Source organism: Camelus dromedarius, chromosome 3 (genome assembly GCF_036321535.1).
Source record: "Camelus dromedarius isolate mCamDro1 chromosome 3, mCamDro1.pat, whole genome shotgun sequence".
NCBI classification, from domain to species: domain Eukaryota; kingdom Metazoa; phylum Chordata; class Mammalia; order Artiodactyla; family Camelidae; genus Camelus; species Camelus dromedarius.
Window position 1 is genome coordinate 22,008,041 of NC_087438.1, and position 18,664 is coordinate 22,026,704.

At 41.3% G+C, this 18,664-nt stretch overlaps 1 protein-coding gene across 6 annotated transcripts in view; it reads right to left on the reverse strand.

The window, feature by feature from the left end:
* The window catches only part of DROSHA (drosha ribonuclease III), a 104,018-nt gene extending 85,525 nt beyond the window's left edge, over nt 1–18,493 (reverse strand). For 2 of the 6 annotated variants that reach the window (XM_064479764.1, XM_031443574.2), the window contains exons 1-7: nt 18,385–18,493; nt 16,088–16,153; nt 14,227–15,060; nt 10,383–10,475; nt 4,948–5,058; nt 4,489–4,720; nt 1,013–1,154 (exon numbers count right to left, since the gene is read on the reverse strand). In XM_064479764.1, coding sequence (XP_064335834.1) covers nt 1,013–1,154; nt 4,489–4,720; nt 4,948–5,058; nt 10,383–10,475; nt 14,227–15,060; nt 16,088–16,104 — 1,429 coding nt within the window. In that variant the 5' untranslated portion in view covers nt 16,105–16,153; nt 18,385–18,493. Of the gene's footprint in view, nt 1–1,012; nt 1,155–4,488; nt 4,721–4,947; nt 5,059–10,382; nt 10,476–14,226; nt 15,061–16,087; nt 16,154–18,380 lie in introns of all 6 variants that reach the window. The other 4 variants (XM_064479760.1, XM_064479770.1, XM_064479773.1 and 1 more) reach the window with 4 other exon arrangements.
* Between the last annotated feature and the right edge of the window lie 171 nt (nt 18,494–18,664).

Below are 18,664 nucleotides of genomic sequence, written 5' to 3' on the forward strand. Positions count from 1 at the left end.
TTCTGGAGGTTGTTTGCACAACAATGTGAATGTACTTAACACAACTGAACTGCACGTTTAAAAATGGTTCAGTGGTACATCTTACGTGCATTATGTACATGTTATGTGTATTTTACCACAAAAAAAGAAAAAAGACAGACCTAGAACTTAGATTAATCTTACAAGAAATTAACATAGTACAGACAGTAATAAGCAACCTTTCCACAGTTGCGTTTCCGAGGCTCCTGCATGAGATAGATGCTGCTGTTACCCCTCTTTTACAGATGAGAAAAGCGAGGCTCAGTGAGATGAAATCACTCGCTCAGATGCCATTTCGGGTGGTGGAGCAGGGATTCAAACCCAGGCCAGCTGGTTCATCAGTGCTGTTCCCACCACGGTGCTGCCTCTCAGCGAGGGAGACAGAGTGAAGGTGGGCAGCCGGGAGGTAGCGAACACGCAGGGAAGGGCACGTGGGTGTCTGGCCTGGGTGCAGCGCTCTCTTAGCACTAAGGACGCCAAGTGGTGGGAAGCAATTTCCCCTCAAAGATCTCAGCACTGACTTGGAACCTCAGAATACACACAGGCAAAGACAGACCACCATATGAGAAAGTTACGGAAACTATGTGACTAGAAAGAGAGCTGGGCTACAGCTGGAGGGAGTTTCCTCATCAAACCAGAGCACCCTGGTAGTGGAGGGACCCCAGGGGAGGCCCGCCTGCCAGCGGCACGAGGCACGGGAACAGGCTCCTGCTTTGGACGGGAGGCTGGCCCCTGGTCCCTTCTGATTTTAGAAAAATTCTACAGGGGCCACAACTGTCAGCATGCCTTGTAAATGAGATCTCTTATGTAGCCTACTGAATGTAACTAAGGAAAAAATAAGATTAAAAAGAAGAAAGTTCCATTGCTATGTACATGCTGACTGTAACTAAGAAAAATAAAACAAACAAGAGGAAATTTCAATTTGGGACTCTCAATGACACATTCCCAAAGTCCAGGACTAAGCAATAATAAAAGAGCACAGGGTCTGACTCACCTAAATCTTCATCTAGCTTCGTCTTGGGAGGCTCCCACGGGGGTCTAGCAGCTTTGGCCTTCTCTTGCCTGCTCCCCAGCTCTTCCTCAAATTTGTCATATAAGTCACGGAGCCTACTTGTTCCAACTACAGTAGAATCTCCCTTTGAAAAATAAAAGATCAATATTAGGAACTAAATTAATAACAGTCATACCAAAGAGACATAAGGCCTTACCAAGTAATCAAAGATTTGTAACAGAAAGATGCCATTTTTCCACCCTCAATTTAACTAACATTTTAAAACAAAATGCCCGGTGCTGATAATGATGCTCTGAATCACACACACATTTATATCTGCCACAGTCCTCAGGAGAATGTACTCTGCCAACATTTAGAAACAGAATTGTTCACATATGTCCATTTGATATAACAACAACAAAAAATCATAAACCCCTGAGAATTCACAACACCTGACAGCCTCCAAGGGAACATACACCCCCTCCGCTGAAAGTCAGTGATGGTCTATCTTCCACATCATCCCAATGACCCACACACATGCACCCCATAAACACAGGGACACACACTAACACACTCCACAAACACGAGGTTCTGCAATGCACTCCTGGAGGAAATTCTCTACTTTTCCCCACTCTCTTCCCAGGTTGAAAACTGCTTTAAACGTCCATATTCTTTGACTTAGTAATTTTTAAAATGTTAAGGACCAGACCTTTTGTAAAAAAGGACATTAAAACAAATCATAAAATCTGCAGTTATCCCAAAAGAGGGTAACTGCTCTTCCTCAGCCCCACCTTGCTACTGACACTGGCGACGCTGGGCTGACTGGCATTCTTGTTTGTTTGTTTTTCTTTTTGGGTCTGACATTCTTACCACCTCACTGCACCAACATTGCCCAAATGCAAAGGCGAATGTTGGGCTTCTGGTTTATCAGTCTTCCTTCTACACTGAGTTTCAATACACCCATAAAAATGTAAGGAAAAAAAAAAGCTCTGCCTATTTAAACGCTCTGAACCTCAGGGTCTTAAACTTTGCTATTTTAAGAATAAAAATACCCAAGGCAGCCATTCTCCCCTTCTTTCTTCCTAATAGAACCATGATTCTCTTCAGATCTGGGGAGACTGAGCCACAGCCCCCTTACCCCAAAGACATCTCTGTCCTAGTCCTTGGAAAGTGAATGTTACCTCACATGGAAGAAAGGACTCTGAAGATGTGATTAGATTACAGAATTTGAGATGGGGAGATTATCCTGGATGATCTGGGTGGGCCCAATCTAACATGAGCCTTTAACAGTGGGGACACTTTCCCAACAGGGGCCAAAGGTGCAATGGAAGAAGAGGCAAGAGATATTCAAAGCACAAGAGGGATTCGATCTGGGCTGCTGGCTTTGAAGATGAAGAAAGGGGTCCATAGACCAAGGAATGCACATGGCCTCTAGAAGCTGGAAACAGCCCTTACCTGCCAGCCAGCAAAGAAACAAGGACCTCTGTTCTACAGCCACAAGGAACTGAATTCTGCCAAAAACCTGACCAAGCAAGAAACAGATCCTCTCTGGAAAGGAATGCAGCCCTGCTAACACCAGGATTTAGCTAGTGAGACCCAAGTTTGACTTCTGACCTACAGAACTGTGAGATAATAAATGTGTGCTGTTTTAAGCCATGAAGTTTGTGGAGGTTGGTTATGGCAGAGATGGAAAAATGAATCCCTGGTGAGGACATAGGATGCAATTCTGAAGAAAGGGACAGAGGGAAAGATCCATGGGCACTCTGGGCAAGCTGCTAGAGGAAGGTTCCCCCCGACACTGCCCTCTGCATCTGTGTCTGGACAGAGGTGTGTGAGGATGTGATGCCCAGAGCTGCTGCTGCAAACACGGTGGACCCTCTAGAAGATGGCGATGCCAACCTAGGGCTCTGCCATCACTGAGCTGCTCGGTGTGCACTGGCCACCACCTCCCTCCTGACAGCTTATTGAGAAAAATAAACCCAGCTCGTTTAAGTCACACTTCGTCAAGCATTCTTATTTAAAACAACATTCTGAGGCGACAGATGCCTTCTTTCCAGGAATTTTGTGAAGATTAAATGAGACAATATGAGAAGCACGGAATAAACTTTAGGCACCAAAACAGTACGTGAGCTCCCCCTTCCCTGTATCACATTAACTGTGACTTAAAACTTGCTCTAATTTATCAAGTAAAATATCATGCCCCCAGGGGAGATTTCTCAAACCCCTTTTATCCAAAGGTAAGGGAGCCGCCTCTCAAGTTCCCCACAGAGAAGGATCCAATCTGAGCAGAAGCTATTTTCACAAAATTCCAAACAACAGAATGCTCTCTTCTCTCTCCCATGCACTAAACCTAACAGCTCCAACCTCTTTTGTCCTAAATCTGTAGATGTTCATTCCTTCACTCATTCATTTAATCAATGAACATCACTGTGTGTCTATCCTGTGGCAAACCCACCTAAATTAATGGGATGGAGGCATAACGCCTATCGGGAGTGAGAGAGAGAGAGAGAGAGAGAGAAAAGAAAGAGAGAGCGACAGAAAATAAGATACAGACGGAAGAAAGAAAAGGAGAACACAAGTGAGCAAACGGGGAGGTGGTGGGGCCCCCGCAGCAGTGGGGTGTGGCTGCCAAGCCCCAGGAGCCCCGCCTTGAGCAGCAGGGGTGCTCAGTCTCTGGAGAGCCCATCGAAGGTGACACCGGACAAGCCACCAAACCAGCAATATGCCAGGGAAACATGCTGTGTTTACCTTTGGTCAAGGACAGACTTGTAGGAGATAAACTCAGTTCTCCCTTATTCCCCATTTTGGGGGAAAAACACACACACACATACACATATATACCACAAACTACATAAAGCAGTTGTGAGTGATAGCTTACAAAATGACCAGTATTAAGACTAGCGGTGTCATTTAAAAAAAAGAATGACTAACCACTAATATAAAATAGACAAACAGCAAGTTTCTACTGTATAACACAGAGAACTATATTCAATATCTTGTAGTAACCTACAATGAATAAGAATATGAAAACAAATATATGTATGTATATGTATGACTGAAGAATTATGCTGTACACTAGAAACTGACACAACTTTGTAAACTGACCATACTTCAAAAAAAAAAAAAGTGCAGAATGAAGAGATCCTTTTATTTATCCACTGCGCTCTTGCCTTCATAAAACAGCTTTTGTCCACGGCAGTGTTTCTCAACCAGGAGAGAGGGACAGTCTTCCCCGCCTCAACCCAGAGGGAGGGGTGGTCTGTCCCCACCAGGGGACATTTGGCAATATCAGGAGACAGCTCTGGTTATCACACAAGGTGGGGTCCTACTGGAGACCAGGGCACAGAGCCCAGAGATGCAGCTCAACATCCTACCACACACAGCGCAGGCCCCACCGCAAAGAGTTATCGGCCCAAAATGCCAGGAGTCCCAAGGCTGAGAAGCTCTGGGTCACAGCTTCTCTCCTACTTCAGACCTACCACCTGATCCATGGGGTCACTGGAGTAGTAGTTTTCTGAGTGGGTGCACCGAATCCACACAGGCTTAAGAAGTTCCTCTTCCTCCTCCTCATTTTTGTCAGGCAGCACCTCCTCCGGCTCCTTTTCCTTGATTGAAGTATAATTCTTCTCTTTGCCAGAGCTCTGGTTGTCACTCCATCTGTCTTTCTCTTCCTCCCAACGAGCTCTCTTCTTCTCCCTACTTGGGGAGCGACTTCAAAAGGGGGCAAAGGAGGCCAGTTATTAAAAATGTTCTTCTGTTGTAAAACTATTTCACCTGCTTAGTTCACTTTTCACCTAAAGGAGAAATGTCATGCCAAATCACCACATTTATTTTTGTTCAACCAGTGATTCCCTGACACCAGTCTGGTGGCATCAGAATCACCTGAAGTTACTTGTTTAAAAATACAAATTCCCAGGCCCTACCCTAGATCTACTTACTGATTCACAGTGTCCGGGGATGGGGCCCAAGAATCTGTATTTTTAATACTCTCCCCAGGTAATTCTGGTGTGCATCCAGCAGGTTCAGTACCAACCAGCAAACCATAACTCCTAGAAAAGAAAGATATTTGGGAAATACTTGGGAATCTCCACATAGAGGCAATTTCAGCACTGAGAATACTAGTTTTGATCCTCCACATCTTGCTTTGCCAAGGGAAAAAAAAAGGGAACATCACAAAACATGGTCTCAGGTTGGCCATAAATTTAGCCTGAGGACCATAATCCAAGAGTGAACCAGTTATACCACTCCTGACCATCTCTCTGGAAGCCCACACTTGGGTATTACTGCTTAGTGAAACCAAAACTTTGCCTAATTCTAACCTCCACAAATACTAACTCAATTAAGAAGGAGAAAAAACAGTCCATCTCCTTGAATCTGGGGCCTGAAGTTTACAAAGGTCCATCCTGTGGATGTGCTTGGAGAGAAAAAAACTACAGGATAGATTTGAAATTAAGCCCAAGAAATTTGGGTGGAATCATACAGACCTTGAGAAGCCAGCCAAAGAGAGTAATTGCTTTATTAGTTTTATGCTGGCAGACTCTGCAGCTCCACTGACAAAGTTACTATTATCCAAGAAAGTTTTCATGTGGCTCAAAGTCACAAATTAACTCTTTCTATCAACTCTACCACTGAGATGTGAGTGTGCAGGTGTGTATATACATCAGGGGGAAAAGGGCTGGTGACTAAAAAGATTATATATATTGAATACTTACTGATAATAGTGCCTATATATTACACCCTACATCATTAGGTTTGTTACCAGAAAAAAAATTACTGTCAAGTAAAATGTATATACATTCACTGTAGAAAAATAATAAAGCATTAACAAAAACAAAACAAAAATTAACCTATAACACTACTCAGAAATAACTACTACATTTCACAAATGTGTTAAAACATACAGATATATAAACACACAAATTTTAACGAAAAAGGAACTCTATAGACTGCCCTCCTCAACTCAATAGTAAATCAGGAACACCATTCTATTTCAATATATCTATTTGAACCATTTTTAATAAGTGCATATTATTATTCTATTTGTATATACCATAATTTGACAAGTCTGATCCTAGTCACTTAGGTTGTTACCATTTGTTTATGACATCGTAAACAATGCTACTGTAAACACACCTGTGTTCTTTGCAGACTTGTCAGATTATTTCACACAAAGAGTCTGTATTTTTTTTAAGGCTTCTCTACAGATAGGTAGTACCAGTTTAGATTATCCTCAAGACCACAAGCAAGTTCCCATTTCCACACATCCTCTCAGCATGATTGTTTTTCAACTTTTCCACTATGATGAAAAGAGTATCTCATTTAACTTGCAGTTCTTGTCACTACTGAAATGGCATGTTTCATGTTCACTTCTTTTATGAACATCCCAGTCAATATGCTATGCCAATATTTTTAAATTTAGGATTATAGTCCTGCTATGTTATGTTATACTTTCCCATCCTAAGGTTAAATAAAGATTTTATTTTTTCTTCAGGTACTTTTAGCATTAAATTCTTTTTACTATATCTCTCCAAGATCCAAGGCAGAAATCTGAATTCAATTCTTTTTCCATGTGGCTTATCAACTGTCCCATTAGTTTCTCCTCTGATTTGAAAAACGTCATGACAGCTGTAAAATTTTACATCTCCTTGAATGTTGTTCGATATTTGTTTCACTGATCTCCTTATACCCATACTAAATTGGTTTAATTACTATGTGTTTATAAAACATTTTAAGACCATAGAGTAAGTACCCCCCTGTATTATTATCTGTCTTCATTATACTCACTTCTATTCCAAAGAAGAATGTGAGTCCTTACAAAGTTCTAAAACCAGTACTTCCACTGAAGTTACATTAAAACCATAGATATTTTTGGAAGAAAACTGGTATTTGGCAACCCTGTCTTATACTTCCACTAAGGGAATATGACATGCCCTCATTCATTTATATCACCTCCTTTGTCATCGGCTACATTTACAGTTTTCTTTACATCAATCTATGCATTTTTTAAGTTTAAGATATTTAATTTTAATTAATTTAAATTTTCTGTAGCGAACCTACATTTTTTTCCATTATATTTTCAAAGTAGGTATTCCTGGTATTTAGGAAGGCTACTAATTATAGTATGTTTATTTTATAACTGTCAACTTCAGTCAGTTAATTCTAATATTTCTTAGCTGATCTCTTGAGTATTCCTAATAATATCATTAGCCAATAATGGAAAATCTTAGCTCCCAGTGGTGTGGTTTTTCTCTAGCTGTTCATTTGTTTTTGGTGCTTACTGATAGCCTGACACTCTGCTAAGCACTCTACTGACACACTTAAGAGTCCTGAGGCAGATATAAACATCCCCTACAGAGGAAACAAAATTAGAAATTATATTACTCGCCCAAAATCACACAGCTAGTAAATAGTAGTTAAATGTTAATGTGGGTTGTTTGACATAGACATTTTGATGTGTACTAAAAATCCCACCAAATGTTTACTATTATCATCAAGAAACAGGGGCAGAAGACATCCTCACTCCATCCCCTGTAAGCAGGTGTCTTAATGATGGATGGTCAAGGTTGTCTATTGTAAACAATAATTAATATTCTTTTTTTTTAAACACTTTGAGAGCAACATTTCAAAACAGGATAAAAACATCTTTTTAGGTAGATATCTCAGGTATATCAAATTTCAAAATCTAAACTTGAAATTGTTCCTAAACAATAAGCTGTATTTCAAACTATAATAACTCTTCCTCCTTTACATGTATTTGTATCTGTAATTTTTATTTTCTCATCTTCTGCCTCAGTTAGGACTCACAGCACCCAAGTCTCTGTCTTCTCCACAAGCTACTGAGCATTGGAGAAGAAATCACCAGACTGAAGAGATTTCCAGCACTCAACATTAAAAACCATCGACCTCAAATGGGTCCTCAATGATTTCCACCAACACAGTATCTTGGCCTTTTGCCTATCCTCATCTCTTCCTTCTCCTCTTCCTCAGGCCCTTTCTCACTGAACAATTCTTCCTAGTTGATCTCATCTAATCCATGGCATTTAGTATTTCCAGCTAGACTCTCTTTTCTGAACCTTACACCTCTGTGTCCAAATAACCGCCACACAGTTCCACCCAGCCGTCTCACAGATTCTCAGATTCCACATGCCCAAAACTGAACTCATCCTTTCACCTGTTTCCTAATGTTTACAGGCTCCTAAGGGGAACTCTAGATCTCAGGTAATGACTGCTGACTCCTCTTCCCTCAGGATCAGTTACCAGGTCCTACTGACTCTCCCTCATCAATCTCTCTCAATTACCTCAACCTTTCCCCACTGCCACTGTCAGTGCGCCAGTCTAGGCACAATCATTTCTTTCATGGATTACTAACAAAGGCCTCCTAAACTCATTTCCCAACCTCCAGGCTTGACCCTCTCAGATGGTTTCTCCACACTGCAACCTTCACACCTGCTCTCTTCTCCTCCCCTACTGTCCCCCTCCCCTCATGCACTCCTACACACACTTCAGGTATCAGTAGAACATCAATTTCTCTGACTACCCTAAACTGAGTTATTGGCTGCTGTGTTCCTAGAGCAACATGTAATTGTTCTATCAAAAGCACTCCTCACAGCACTGAACATTCTTATTCCTGTAAAGTGGGGACTCTGGTTAATGACTGTATCACTCATGCCGGTACAATACTTCAGGCACACAAGAATGCAGTGTTTTTGTTTGCTTGTTGATTAAGTTATACAATGTCAGGTGACAGTGATAGGCAATGGGGCCTCCTTGCCTTTTTTCTAACTTGTACGGGAAGGCCTAGAAGGTTTCAACATTAAATTTGGCTCTTCTGAGATGGGATCAGTCACATTCATCATGAGATAACGTTCTCGATCATGTTAAAGAAGCCTGCATATAATCCTACTTTACCTAAGTTTCTACTCATAAATGGACGCAACTTTATACAGATGCAACTTTATTTTAAATATCTAATAGGCAGGTAGAGATAAGCCTACAGATTTTGACACAAAGAATTATAGTTACAGATCTCCTAATACTAACCTATCTACCTATGCAATCTTGGAATAAATTCTCAGTTATTTTAACACACAACTGAAAACATCTTGCTAACATACTAATCAGTATTTTCATATCCACATTCATAAGAGAGACTGTTTTGTGGTTTTGTTTTCATCCATTAGGTTTTGCCATGTGGATTTTCCTGGTAACACAACATGAGCTGAGCTTTCCTTCCATCTTCGTAAGTGTTCTAAAACAGTTTAAAACTTTTTTGGAGGTGACACAAATTCAACTTTTTCAAAATTTTTTCCATGGTTACTGGCCTATTACAATTTTATACTTCTTGTATGAATTTGGTAAATTTTGTTTTCATAGAAAACAACCCATCACATCCAAGTTTTTTAATTTTTTAAATAAAATATCTGTATTTATACCAACATACTTTAATTTTTAAATCTCCTTCATTCCGATAATAATACATTCTTTCTTATACCTAAAGGAATGTATGTTTTTCTTTCCTTGATTTGCCCCTTTTTAAATTGTGTGACCTTTCAAAGAAAGCTTGCATTTATTTACAAATATTGTTATAGTACTGTAGTTCTATTTTTCTATTCATTAATTTCTTTTAACTCCCTTTTCTGCTTTTCTTTTACTTTACCAATTTCTAGAGCCAAGTGATCAGATGATAATTATATATATAGTTACCATTTACTTGGCACTAACTTTGGGCCCAGTTCTAAGTGTTTTACGTGTATTATCTCAATGACCCCTCACCACTCAACAAGGCAAGTATACTGTTCTTATTTTACACAAAGACTTTGAGGCTTAAAAAAAGTTAGATTACTTTGCCCAATAACAAAGTTGGAAGAACTAATAACTGACCCCAAATCTGTCAGATTCTAGAGTGCTATTCTTAATTACCATTAAATAAGACATGAATTGTACTTCTCATTATAGAATTGGTTACATCCTATAAGTTTTGATTTGCAGCAAAATCAGTCATTTTTCCAAAAAAGGTGTGACTACAGTTTTGCTCTTTTTTTTTTTCATGAAACAAGTAAATTTAAGAGCATAATTATGGATTGTCAAGTTTAAAAAAAAATTATTAATATATAGTTGTATAGCAACTCAGGTCAGAAAAAGTGGCCCATATAATTTCTAATTTTTGGAAATGTATCAAGATTTTCCTTGTACATTCTCAATACATCTTGAAAGTAAAGGTTTTTAAAGTAACTGGCTGCTTTAGTTTTTCACAGGGTTCTTTGGATAGACTCTCAGGCTGTTTTGAAGACCTGGCTGATACTCTGCACAAGCACAAAATCTGAATTCAAGGAGATAATCCTATGACTTCTTTCAGTGTCAACTCCTTGCTTACCTTCCAGATCTTTTATACTCTTTTTTGTAGGACCTTTCCAGAGATGGTGATCTTCGGCTGTCCCGGTGCCTGTGTCTCTCCCGTTCCCGCTCTCTTAAAGGAATTAATACACAGAGCTGTTTTCAACAGAAAGACTCAAAAACACCATCTCTTTTCACTGAATTCACCTTCTAAATGAATGGACCTCACTTCACCTAAGAATTCTGCAGGCACTATTCACTATGGGACATTCTTACTCATCTTTCATTTATTAGAGAATAAAGGAGCTTTTTAACTCACTTGGACATTTCTTGCTGTTTTCTTTAAAGAAAGAAGTCATACTTAACGCTAAGCAACAAAGGGAATTTTATCATAATCTCTTGAGAACTTCCAACCAGCCAATCCTTGGTTATTTAACCTATGGGGAAAATTTCAAAGGATTCAGCTGTCTGTTGATTTCTAGAACACTCTTAATATCATCTATCAAATAAACGCAAATTAAAGCTTTTATAGTAAAGATTAGGACAAGGTTCTACAATGAAAGAGTTCTAAACTCTTACAGATTATAGGCCTGAGGTGTAGTTTTAGCTATCACTAACTGCCATGAGATTCTAAGTCACTTTACCTTTAAATGCTGTTCTCATCTGGAAAAAACTCTAAATGGAGACAATGAGTTTACTTGATGTGAAAATAGAACAAAGGATTTTAAACCTTCCAATGTAACACTGGAATTTAATAATAATAATAACTTCTGAGTCTATTTAACAAGGACAATGAGATCTGAAACAAGTATCAGAACTCCAGTGTGTTTATTTCTAAACTAAACCTAAGGGAAATAGTTACTAAATCATAGAGTAGGAGAAAAATGCTATATTAGCTTGAGTCCAGCAAGAAGACTATAAAAATATCTGAACTCAAAAATATCCACAACCTATAGTCAAATGGAAAAAATGTAAATTCACTGAAACCAAAACTTACAAAATTGATGGAGACCTTGGATATTAAAACAAGAATTGATTTTCCACTAAAAGATCACCCCCTCCTCAAGAAAGACTCCTCTGAATAATACTTTTGACATATACTTAAGCCTCAGGTAGACACCAGCTGTCTAAAATAAAGTAGCCAGTGCTTGGGATTCCACACTCTTTATTTGACACCATTCTAAAATTACAGTTTACTTTTAGGCAGCAAATCTAGCTAGTGAGTGGTACCACATGATAAAGATTTAATGTAATCTGTGAGGGCATGACTGCTGAAAAAAATAATTGCCTGTATTTCCAAATAAAAGCTGTAATTGGAGGATATTCCTAATTTTCAGTTTGTCTTTTAACATCTAGGGAATAGAATTTTGCATTCAGTAGTGGCACTTCTGATGATGATTGCTACCTCTGAATGGGTATGAACTGAAAAAAACCAATATGGATATAGATCACAGGAACACTATATAATGAACCCACTTAAACCAAGAAAAACAGCACTTGGATTATTTTTCTGAAGATTCTTCCCTGTTTGCGAGCATTAAGGTATTCCTTAGGTGCATAATACTAGCTCTCCGATGGCTGCACATTGTACTCAGTAGGACAGCTGTGGGGATTATCATGCTGTAACACTACTCATTTATGCCAAGCCACTGCACTGGTCCTTACTAGCTAAGACCGCAGTTTCTCTTCCCATTCCCCAGAGGAACCATGAGCTTTCATGACAGCAAATGCATATACCCACTTAGTCGCAAACCTTCCCTAGAAATAGTGTGCCCTGAAACAATCTCGTCATTATTATTCAACCACAGTTCAAAAGAGGAGAAAAAGAAGGAAAATGAAATTTGAAAAAGGATAGATTCACTTAACCCAAGAAGCAAGGGGAGAAGTAGCCAGAGGACTAAAGAATTTGCATAAGCATAACACAATCTAAACCATACTTCTGTGAAGTTTTGGTTTTCTCCAATATACTTCTGCAAGTTACACTAGGACTTCACATGCCCTGTGTTTATTTCACAGAAGCATTCCACATAAGACAGATGACTGACATTCTAGACTAAGACCTCAAAGCACAACATTATAAAACAACTCCAATGTACATAAGGGCCATTTGGAAAGATGAGCTAACTGCCCAAGGTCCTGCGTAGTAAAGGAGTTGTGGTTCAGGACAACGCAGATTATGGCACTTGATTTCACTTACTGATAGAGATTGTCAGTTTATAGGACATCCGTGTTTCTTCAAACAAACACATTAACTCCCAAGCTTAAGCCTGGATGGAAGAATTCAGGATTTTACAGCAGAGCCCTAACAACCACAGCACCCCAAAAAAGGGGAAAGAGGGGAATGCCAGAATGCTGAAGTTTGCAGCAAAATGTTTCCCCAGAGACAGGTTTATTAACAATCGCTTTGAAGTCTGAAGAGAACTATTAACAACTTTCTGGTTTAGCTTTTCATCATAAAGTTGTAGAATAAACTATCACAGGCCTTTGCCAACTAGTCCACCACAGAATTAAGAACAAAATTGCCCAGAAACAGAAAGTTACGTTGAAAAGACTTTTAAAAGTCTACTGACTCAGGCAGCCCTGGCCACCCGAATCTGTCATCTCTGCAAAAACACGGGGTCCCTTCCACCGGGACTCAGAGAGAAGCAATAATGCATTTTCCTTCCAAACCTTCCGAGCACTAGTCACTCTCTTCAGGACTGAGAATGACCACTACCGTTTACTGGCAAAATGTTCAATCAGAATCAAACCTACAGCCCTGAGAGAAACACAGAAACCGAGAAGTCCATTGGTGTCGCAGGAGCCAAGACCAGCTCTCTACAAACACATGTGATGAAGCGACCTGGTTTGGGGACCTCATACTTTTCAGCATAGAAGTTCCACAAGACAATGAAGGTAAATGCACCACCACAGACAGAAAGAGAAGCACCATTACCAGCCTAATAACTGGAAAACCTCAAATCTTCATTGATATAAAGCCTTCACTGAAGGTACAAATAAATATTAGTACCATTGATATCCTTGTATTCTTACTTTTCCATCTGAGCCAATGGTTCTTAGACTTTGGGGGTAATAGACTCACACCATCTCTTGAGAATCTGCTATAAGCTACTGATTTACTTATAGAAAGATACACATACACATAAAATTTTGCATAGAACTTCAGAGCATTTCTAGAAGCCCATCTGTGAATCCCTGCTGGAAACCTTATTCTCTTGTATACACAGATATTTGGTCTTTTGAAATAAAGAAATACAATCTGGAATGGAACAGTATGTTTTAAATACAGCTTTATCTAGTATGAACATGTTTCAATGCAACAGAATCAAATTAAAAGCTATTTGAAAACCAGAACTTTGATAATGCATAACTAATATTATTCCATTTTAAGGATACAGAGCAAGAAGGCAGCAACACACAACAAACTTCCACTTATCCTAAAAATAAAGCAAGTTCCACTTGTTAACTAGTTTGATTCCTGACTGATATTATACACACCAATTCCGAAAGAACTGAAGTACGGTAACCTGACATGACGATCATAGTGAACGTAATTAAATATAACACACACACACACAAAACACAAGCCCCTTCACCGATCATCATTAAAATGTCAACTATATTATGCAGAGTAATCTGCTTATACTCACTGAAATGAATCTATGTTGATAATTCTGGAATAATTTTCAAAGGTGTCTTTTTCCTGACATCAACTCCTTTACTTGTCAGTTCTTCCTCTTTAAAACAGCCCCAAACATGCTTTCTTTCCTTTTACAAACAGAAAAGAACTGCTGGACCTTTTTGGTTTGGTTTGCTGATCAACAGAAATGGCCTTGTGTCGGGGCCTCTGCACTTCTTCTTTAAAAAACACACACGTGCTTTACCTGCTCCGCTCGTAGCTCCGGTGGCGGGAGGGCGTCCTTCCTCGGTCATAATCAGATCGGTAGCGGCTGTCTTGCCTTCTCCTGTCCGGACTTCGGCCTCGCTCCCGCCGATCCAGGGACCGATGCCTCTCGCCTCTCCCGTGACTATGATCCCGGTGCCTGTGATCATCATAATGCTTGAGCCTTTCTGGGGACCTTCTCTCACTGGGAGCCTTTGGGAGTGGGTATGGAGGGAGATGCCTAAAATGAGGACTACTGCTATTATTAGCACTGGGTGGGAAGGAACTGGAGTTGTTCTGGAAGCTATTAAAATTGGGAGGTGGGAAGTTGTGGTGTGAGTAGCCAGGAGGGTACTGGTAATTGACCTGCTGTGGCATGATGGGAGGGGGTGGGGGGTGGGGCATGGATGGAGGGGGCATCATGAAGGGGAAAGTGCCTTGTCCAGGAGGCGCTCCAGGGACCGGGGGGTTATTGGGACAGGGCATCGGAGGCGGCATGGGAGGAAAACAGGGAGGCACGGGGAAAGGGGGCCTCATCTGGTGGTTGGGGAAGGGGGGCCGGATTGGGCAGGGGGGCAGGGGGCCTTGTGCTGACGGAGGCATGGGTGGAGGGAAGGGTACAAAGTCTGGTCGTGGAGGCAGAAAACTGGGGGCTGGAGAGTTTGAGAAGGTGGTGGAAGGGGCACTCGGAGGTTCGTATTGGTATTGCACAGGAGGCTGCTGAGGGTGAAGCAGTCTCAGGTTTTGGGGCCTGAAGGCTGGCGCTGAGGGTCTGGCTCCATGTCCCCCTCGCCCTCGGGGGCACCCTCGTCCTGGGTGGAACGACATTCTGTGACTTGGTAGAGAAAAGAAAAATGGAAAAGAAAAACTCACTATATAAACAAGGTTTCACAAATGCCTGACCATCTTCAAGAGCAACTGGCAGACCCCTTAGGCCACCCATCTAACGCTGAGTACTCCATAATGTCTGATACTCCTCATGGCCAATAAACTCCTCTTCCCCTGTCTCAGCCCCTCGACCCACTGCCATGGTCAGCCCCTGGACCTTGCCACTCCCTAAAGCTGTTCCAGCCCAGCATAGTCAACATCCCCATTCGATCATCCCCAGTGTTCGACCATTTACTATCATGTCCTTGCTCAAGTTCCCTCAAGTCTTGACCTCACCACGTCATCCCGTCCACACACCCCACGTTTCTACATTTGCACCAGCATCTTTCTGTCCACACCTTCCTCCCACTCAGCACAGACTCGCAAATTCAACCTAACATGTCCTAAAAGGAATTAACGATCTTCCCCTCCAAGACAACACCACATGCTCCTTTTTTAGGGTTTCCTGTCTCAATACATGAGACCATTTATTGGTCGTCAAGTCATACAACAAGAAATTACCTGACAACTTCTCCTCCCTTATCCCCTCTAGCTAAAAATGTATTTTCAAATGCCAATCATTTCTGCTTGGTAAATACTTCTTGAGTCCATCCACTTCACACCATCGTCCTGTCTGGCTACAATAGTAACACCTTTGTCAGTCTTTCTACAACCACCACCATTACCTCCAGGGCTTTATTAGCTTCTCTGCTCTCCCACACTCTGTGCTTCTTGGCAGGTTGGACAATGATTACAGGTCACCAACTTATTCCGCCTTTAATGTCTACCTGCACCTCAGAACTGCCAGCACCATCAGGGCAGGGATCTGGGCTGTATCAACTTGCTCGGGTCTGGGTTCCTAGCCATGAAGGTGGCCCAGGGGAACACAGTCCGCCTCTCCTCACCTATCGAAACCCTTCCCACCCTCTATGGCCTAGTGCCAGTGTCTGTTCTCTGTTCTTCCAGACGACTGCCATGACTACCACGCCACTCACCATGTACTGCCTTGCATCGTGACGTTCTATCTGTATAGGTCACATCTTTCACATAGAATATATGCTCTAGAGGACAGAAAGAAAAAAGAGACATAAAAATGTTTCCCAAACTGCTAATGTTATAAAATATTTCTACAATTATCTTAACACTGACTTTGCACTCTTCAATACATTTAGCATACTAACAAAATTACAAGCATGCTGAACTGAATTAAAGTTTACAACTAACTCTTAAGATGTCCTTAATACTTACTGCTGACTCAAAACAATCGGTTTTGGCAATTTCAGCATTTCCATCTCTAATCTGCTAAGACTAGGAGGAAAAGTCATTTCTCCTCTCCCTCTTCATTCTCTAGTTTCCTTCACAGTGAGACCAGCATTCGAATTCAAACTTAACTATAATCATGTAAACACACAGTTATCCCTGATTCTCATTCTCAGCTCTTTCCAGAGAAGAATACTATGAACAGGAATGGCTTTCCCAATACTAGACTTAAACAAAATGTTTAAAAAAACTCAAATAAACATTAACTCTGAAAAGGTTTAGTGTAGAAGCATTTTCCTAAAGTCTTTCAAACTAAAAGATTTACCAATAGGCTTAAGGTAGACTTTCAAATGGCTCATGAAAGTTTTTCCAGATTATTTAGCTGTATCAATCACTATGCTTAATATAGGTTCCAAATAATATCTGATTAATGATTACTATTCAGTCCAAGGCCCTCATTATAAACCTAGGACCTAGACAGTGATCTTGCCATCATGGGCTACTCAGGAGCAATAGAATCTAATTCAAACTTCACGCCCAGCATTTAAGGCCCTCTGCAATCTGCACTCAAGTTCTTCCAGGCTTATCCTCTATTACCTTCCCCATGAAGTGCCTATCACCGCAGATTTTCCCAGCTGCTTAACATACAAAGTACTATCACCCAGCTTAAAAGTCTTTGCTCCTCTTCTTCAAAATCCCTTACCCTATGAATCTGCCCACTGAATTTTTACCCATCTACCTATGTCAATACCATCTCTTCTGTGATGCCTTTCCTGGCTCCTTTAGGAAGTAATCCCATCCCCTCGAGACTTCCTTTGCTCTTAGTCTGTACTTACTTCTTTTACAGCACTTAACAGAGGCTGCCCCATATTATAGCCATGTGTGCACATGTCTAACTCCTCCACTAGATTATTAGCTCCTTGATGAAAAGGGTTGATTCAAAGTCATTTCTGTATCCTTCACAGCCCCTGGCAAAGCATCCTGCACACAGCGGGTAATCAATAAATGTTTACTATCTCACCAATGGCATATGTTTCTATGTTGCTACTGTACATTTCCCTACTGCATATGTCCACAGGAGAGCCACACTACCAAAACCAGACCAAAAGCAGGACTTTTCACTGATTCATACAACATTTAATGAGCCTATACATGTCACAAGCCCTGAGCACCCAAAGATGAGTAAGACACATAACCCATGGAACTCAAGATATATCTCCTTTTTAAAAATTATATAATATGATAAACACAAGAGGTATACACAGGGTCTGGGGGAACACAAAGGAGTGTACTGAATCTAGAGGTGGGCAACAGTTAGGATCACCAACACCCTTGTACAGGTGTTGTCGAACTGTTGTCAAACATTCACTATTAGATCCTCATGGATGTGTCTACAGATAGAATATCTGAAAACACTGATTCTGAAACTGATCTATTAAAGACATAGGCTGTGCCGCGAATGCAAACTTTAATTCAAAAGTCAAGGAACTCGCTGCAACTGGAAAAGTAATTATTTTCTGTGTCTGCCTATTCCTAAGTTGCCGTTTGGAAGCAGGGAAACTGAAGGAGCTGTTCTGCATGTTAACACGTCCAGGAACATCAGTCTAGGTAGAAAGAGCTGCAAAGTCTGACTTCCTTTTTATTAACATCGTCTTTGCCCAGCTGAATCCACAGGTCGGTCATCTTTGGCTGATTAGTAATTGCGTTTCCCCATTTACATCTCTCGCCAGACTGTGAGTCCCAGAAGACAAGCTTGGGGTCTCACTCCCCTCCGAGACCTGGGCGGCCCCAGGCGTGGACCACGGCACGCGCTCAACAATGAATGAAAGGTCTCGTTTTTCTCTATTTATTTGCGGAACCCGGGCCTAGGGTCGCTTTTTTCCCTTAGCTGCATATCTGAAGAGGGGCTGCGCGATCCTAACTCCCAGGTGCCTCTCGCCCCGGCCCCAGCCTCAGCCTCCAGCCCTGTTTAAATCCGGACACTCGGTTAAACTCCCTCTTTCAACACCCACAAGCAGCCCCTTTTACCTACAAGAGGCTCTCGGGCCGCGAGGTCGCCGACAGACCAAAGCCAGACTTAAAGAGCAGCCGCCAAGACCCGAGCGCCGCCCGCGCCTCCGGAACAGGAAACCGAGACAATTAAAACGCAACCTGAGAAAGCTGGACCACAGGAGGGAAAGCTCTTGGGCACGCCGCCGCGCCTCGTGCGCGGTGATTGGCGCATCAACAAGAGCGATGGACATCTGAGCCAATAGCTTTCGTCAGACCCTCCGGCGCCCTCCCCCTAACCCCTACGTCCTCCAACCCGGAAC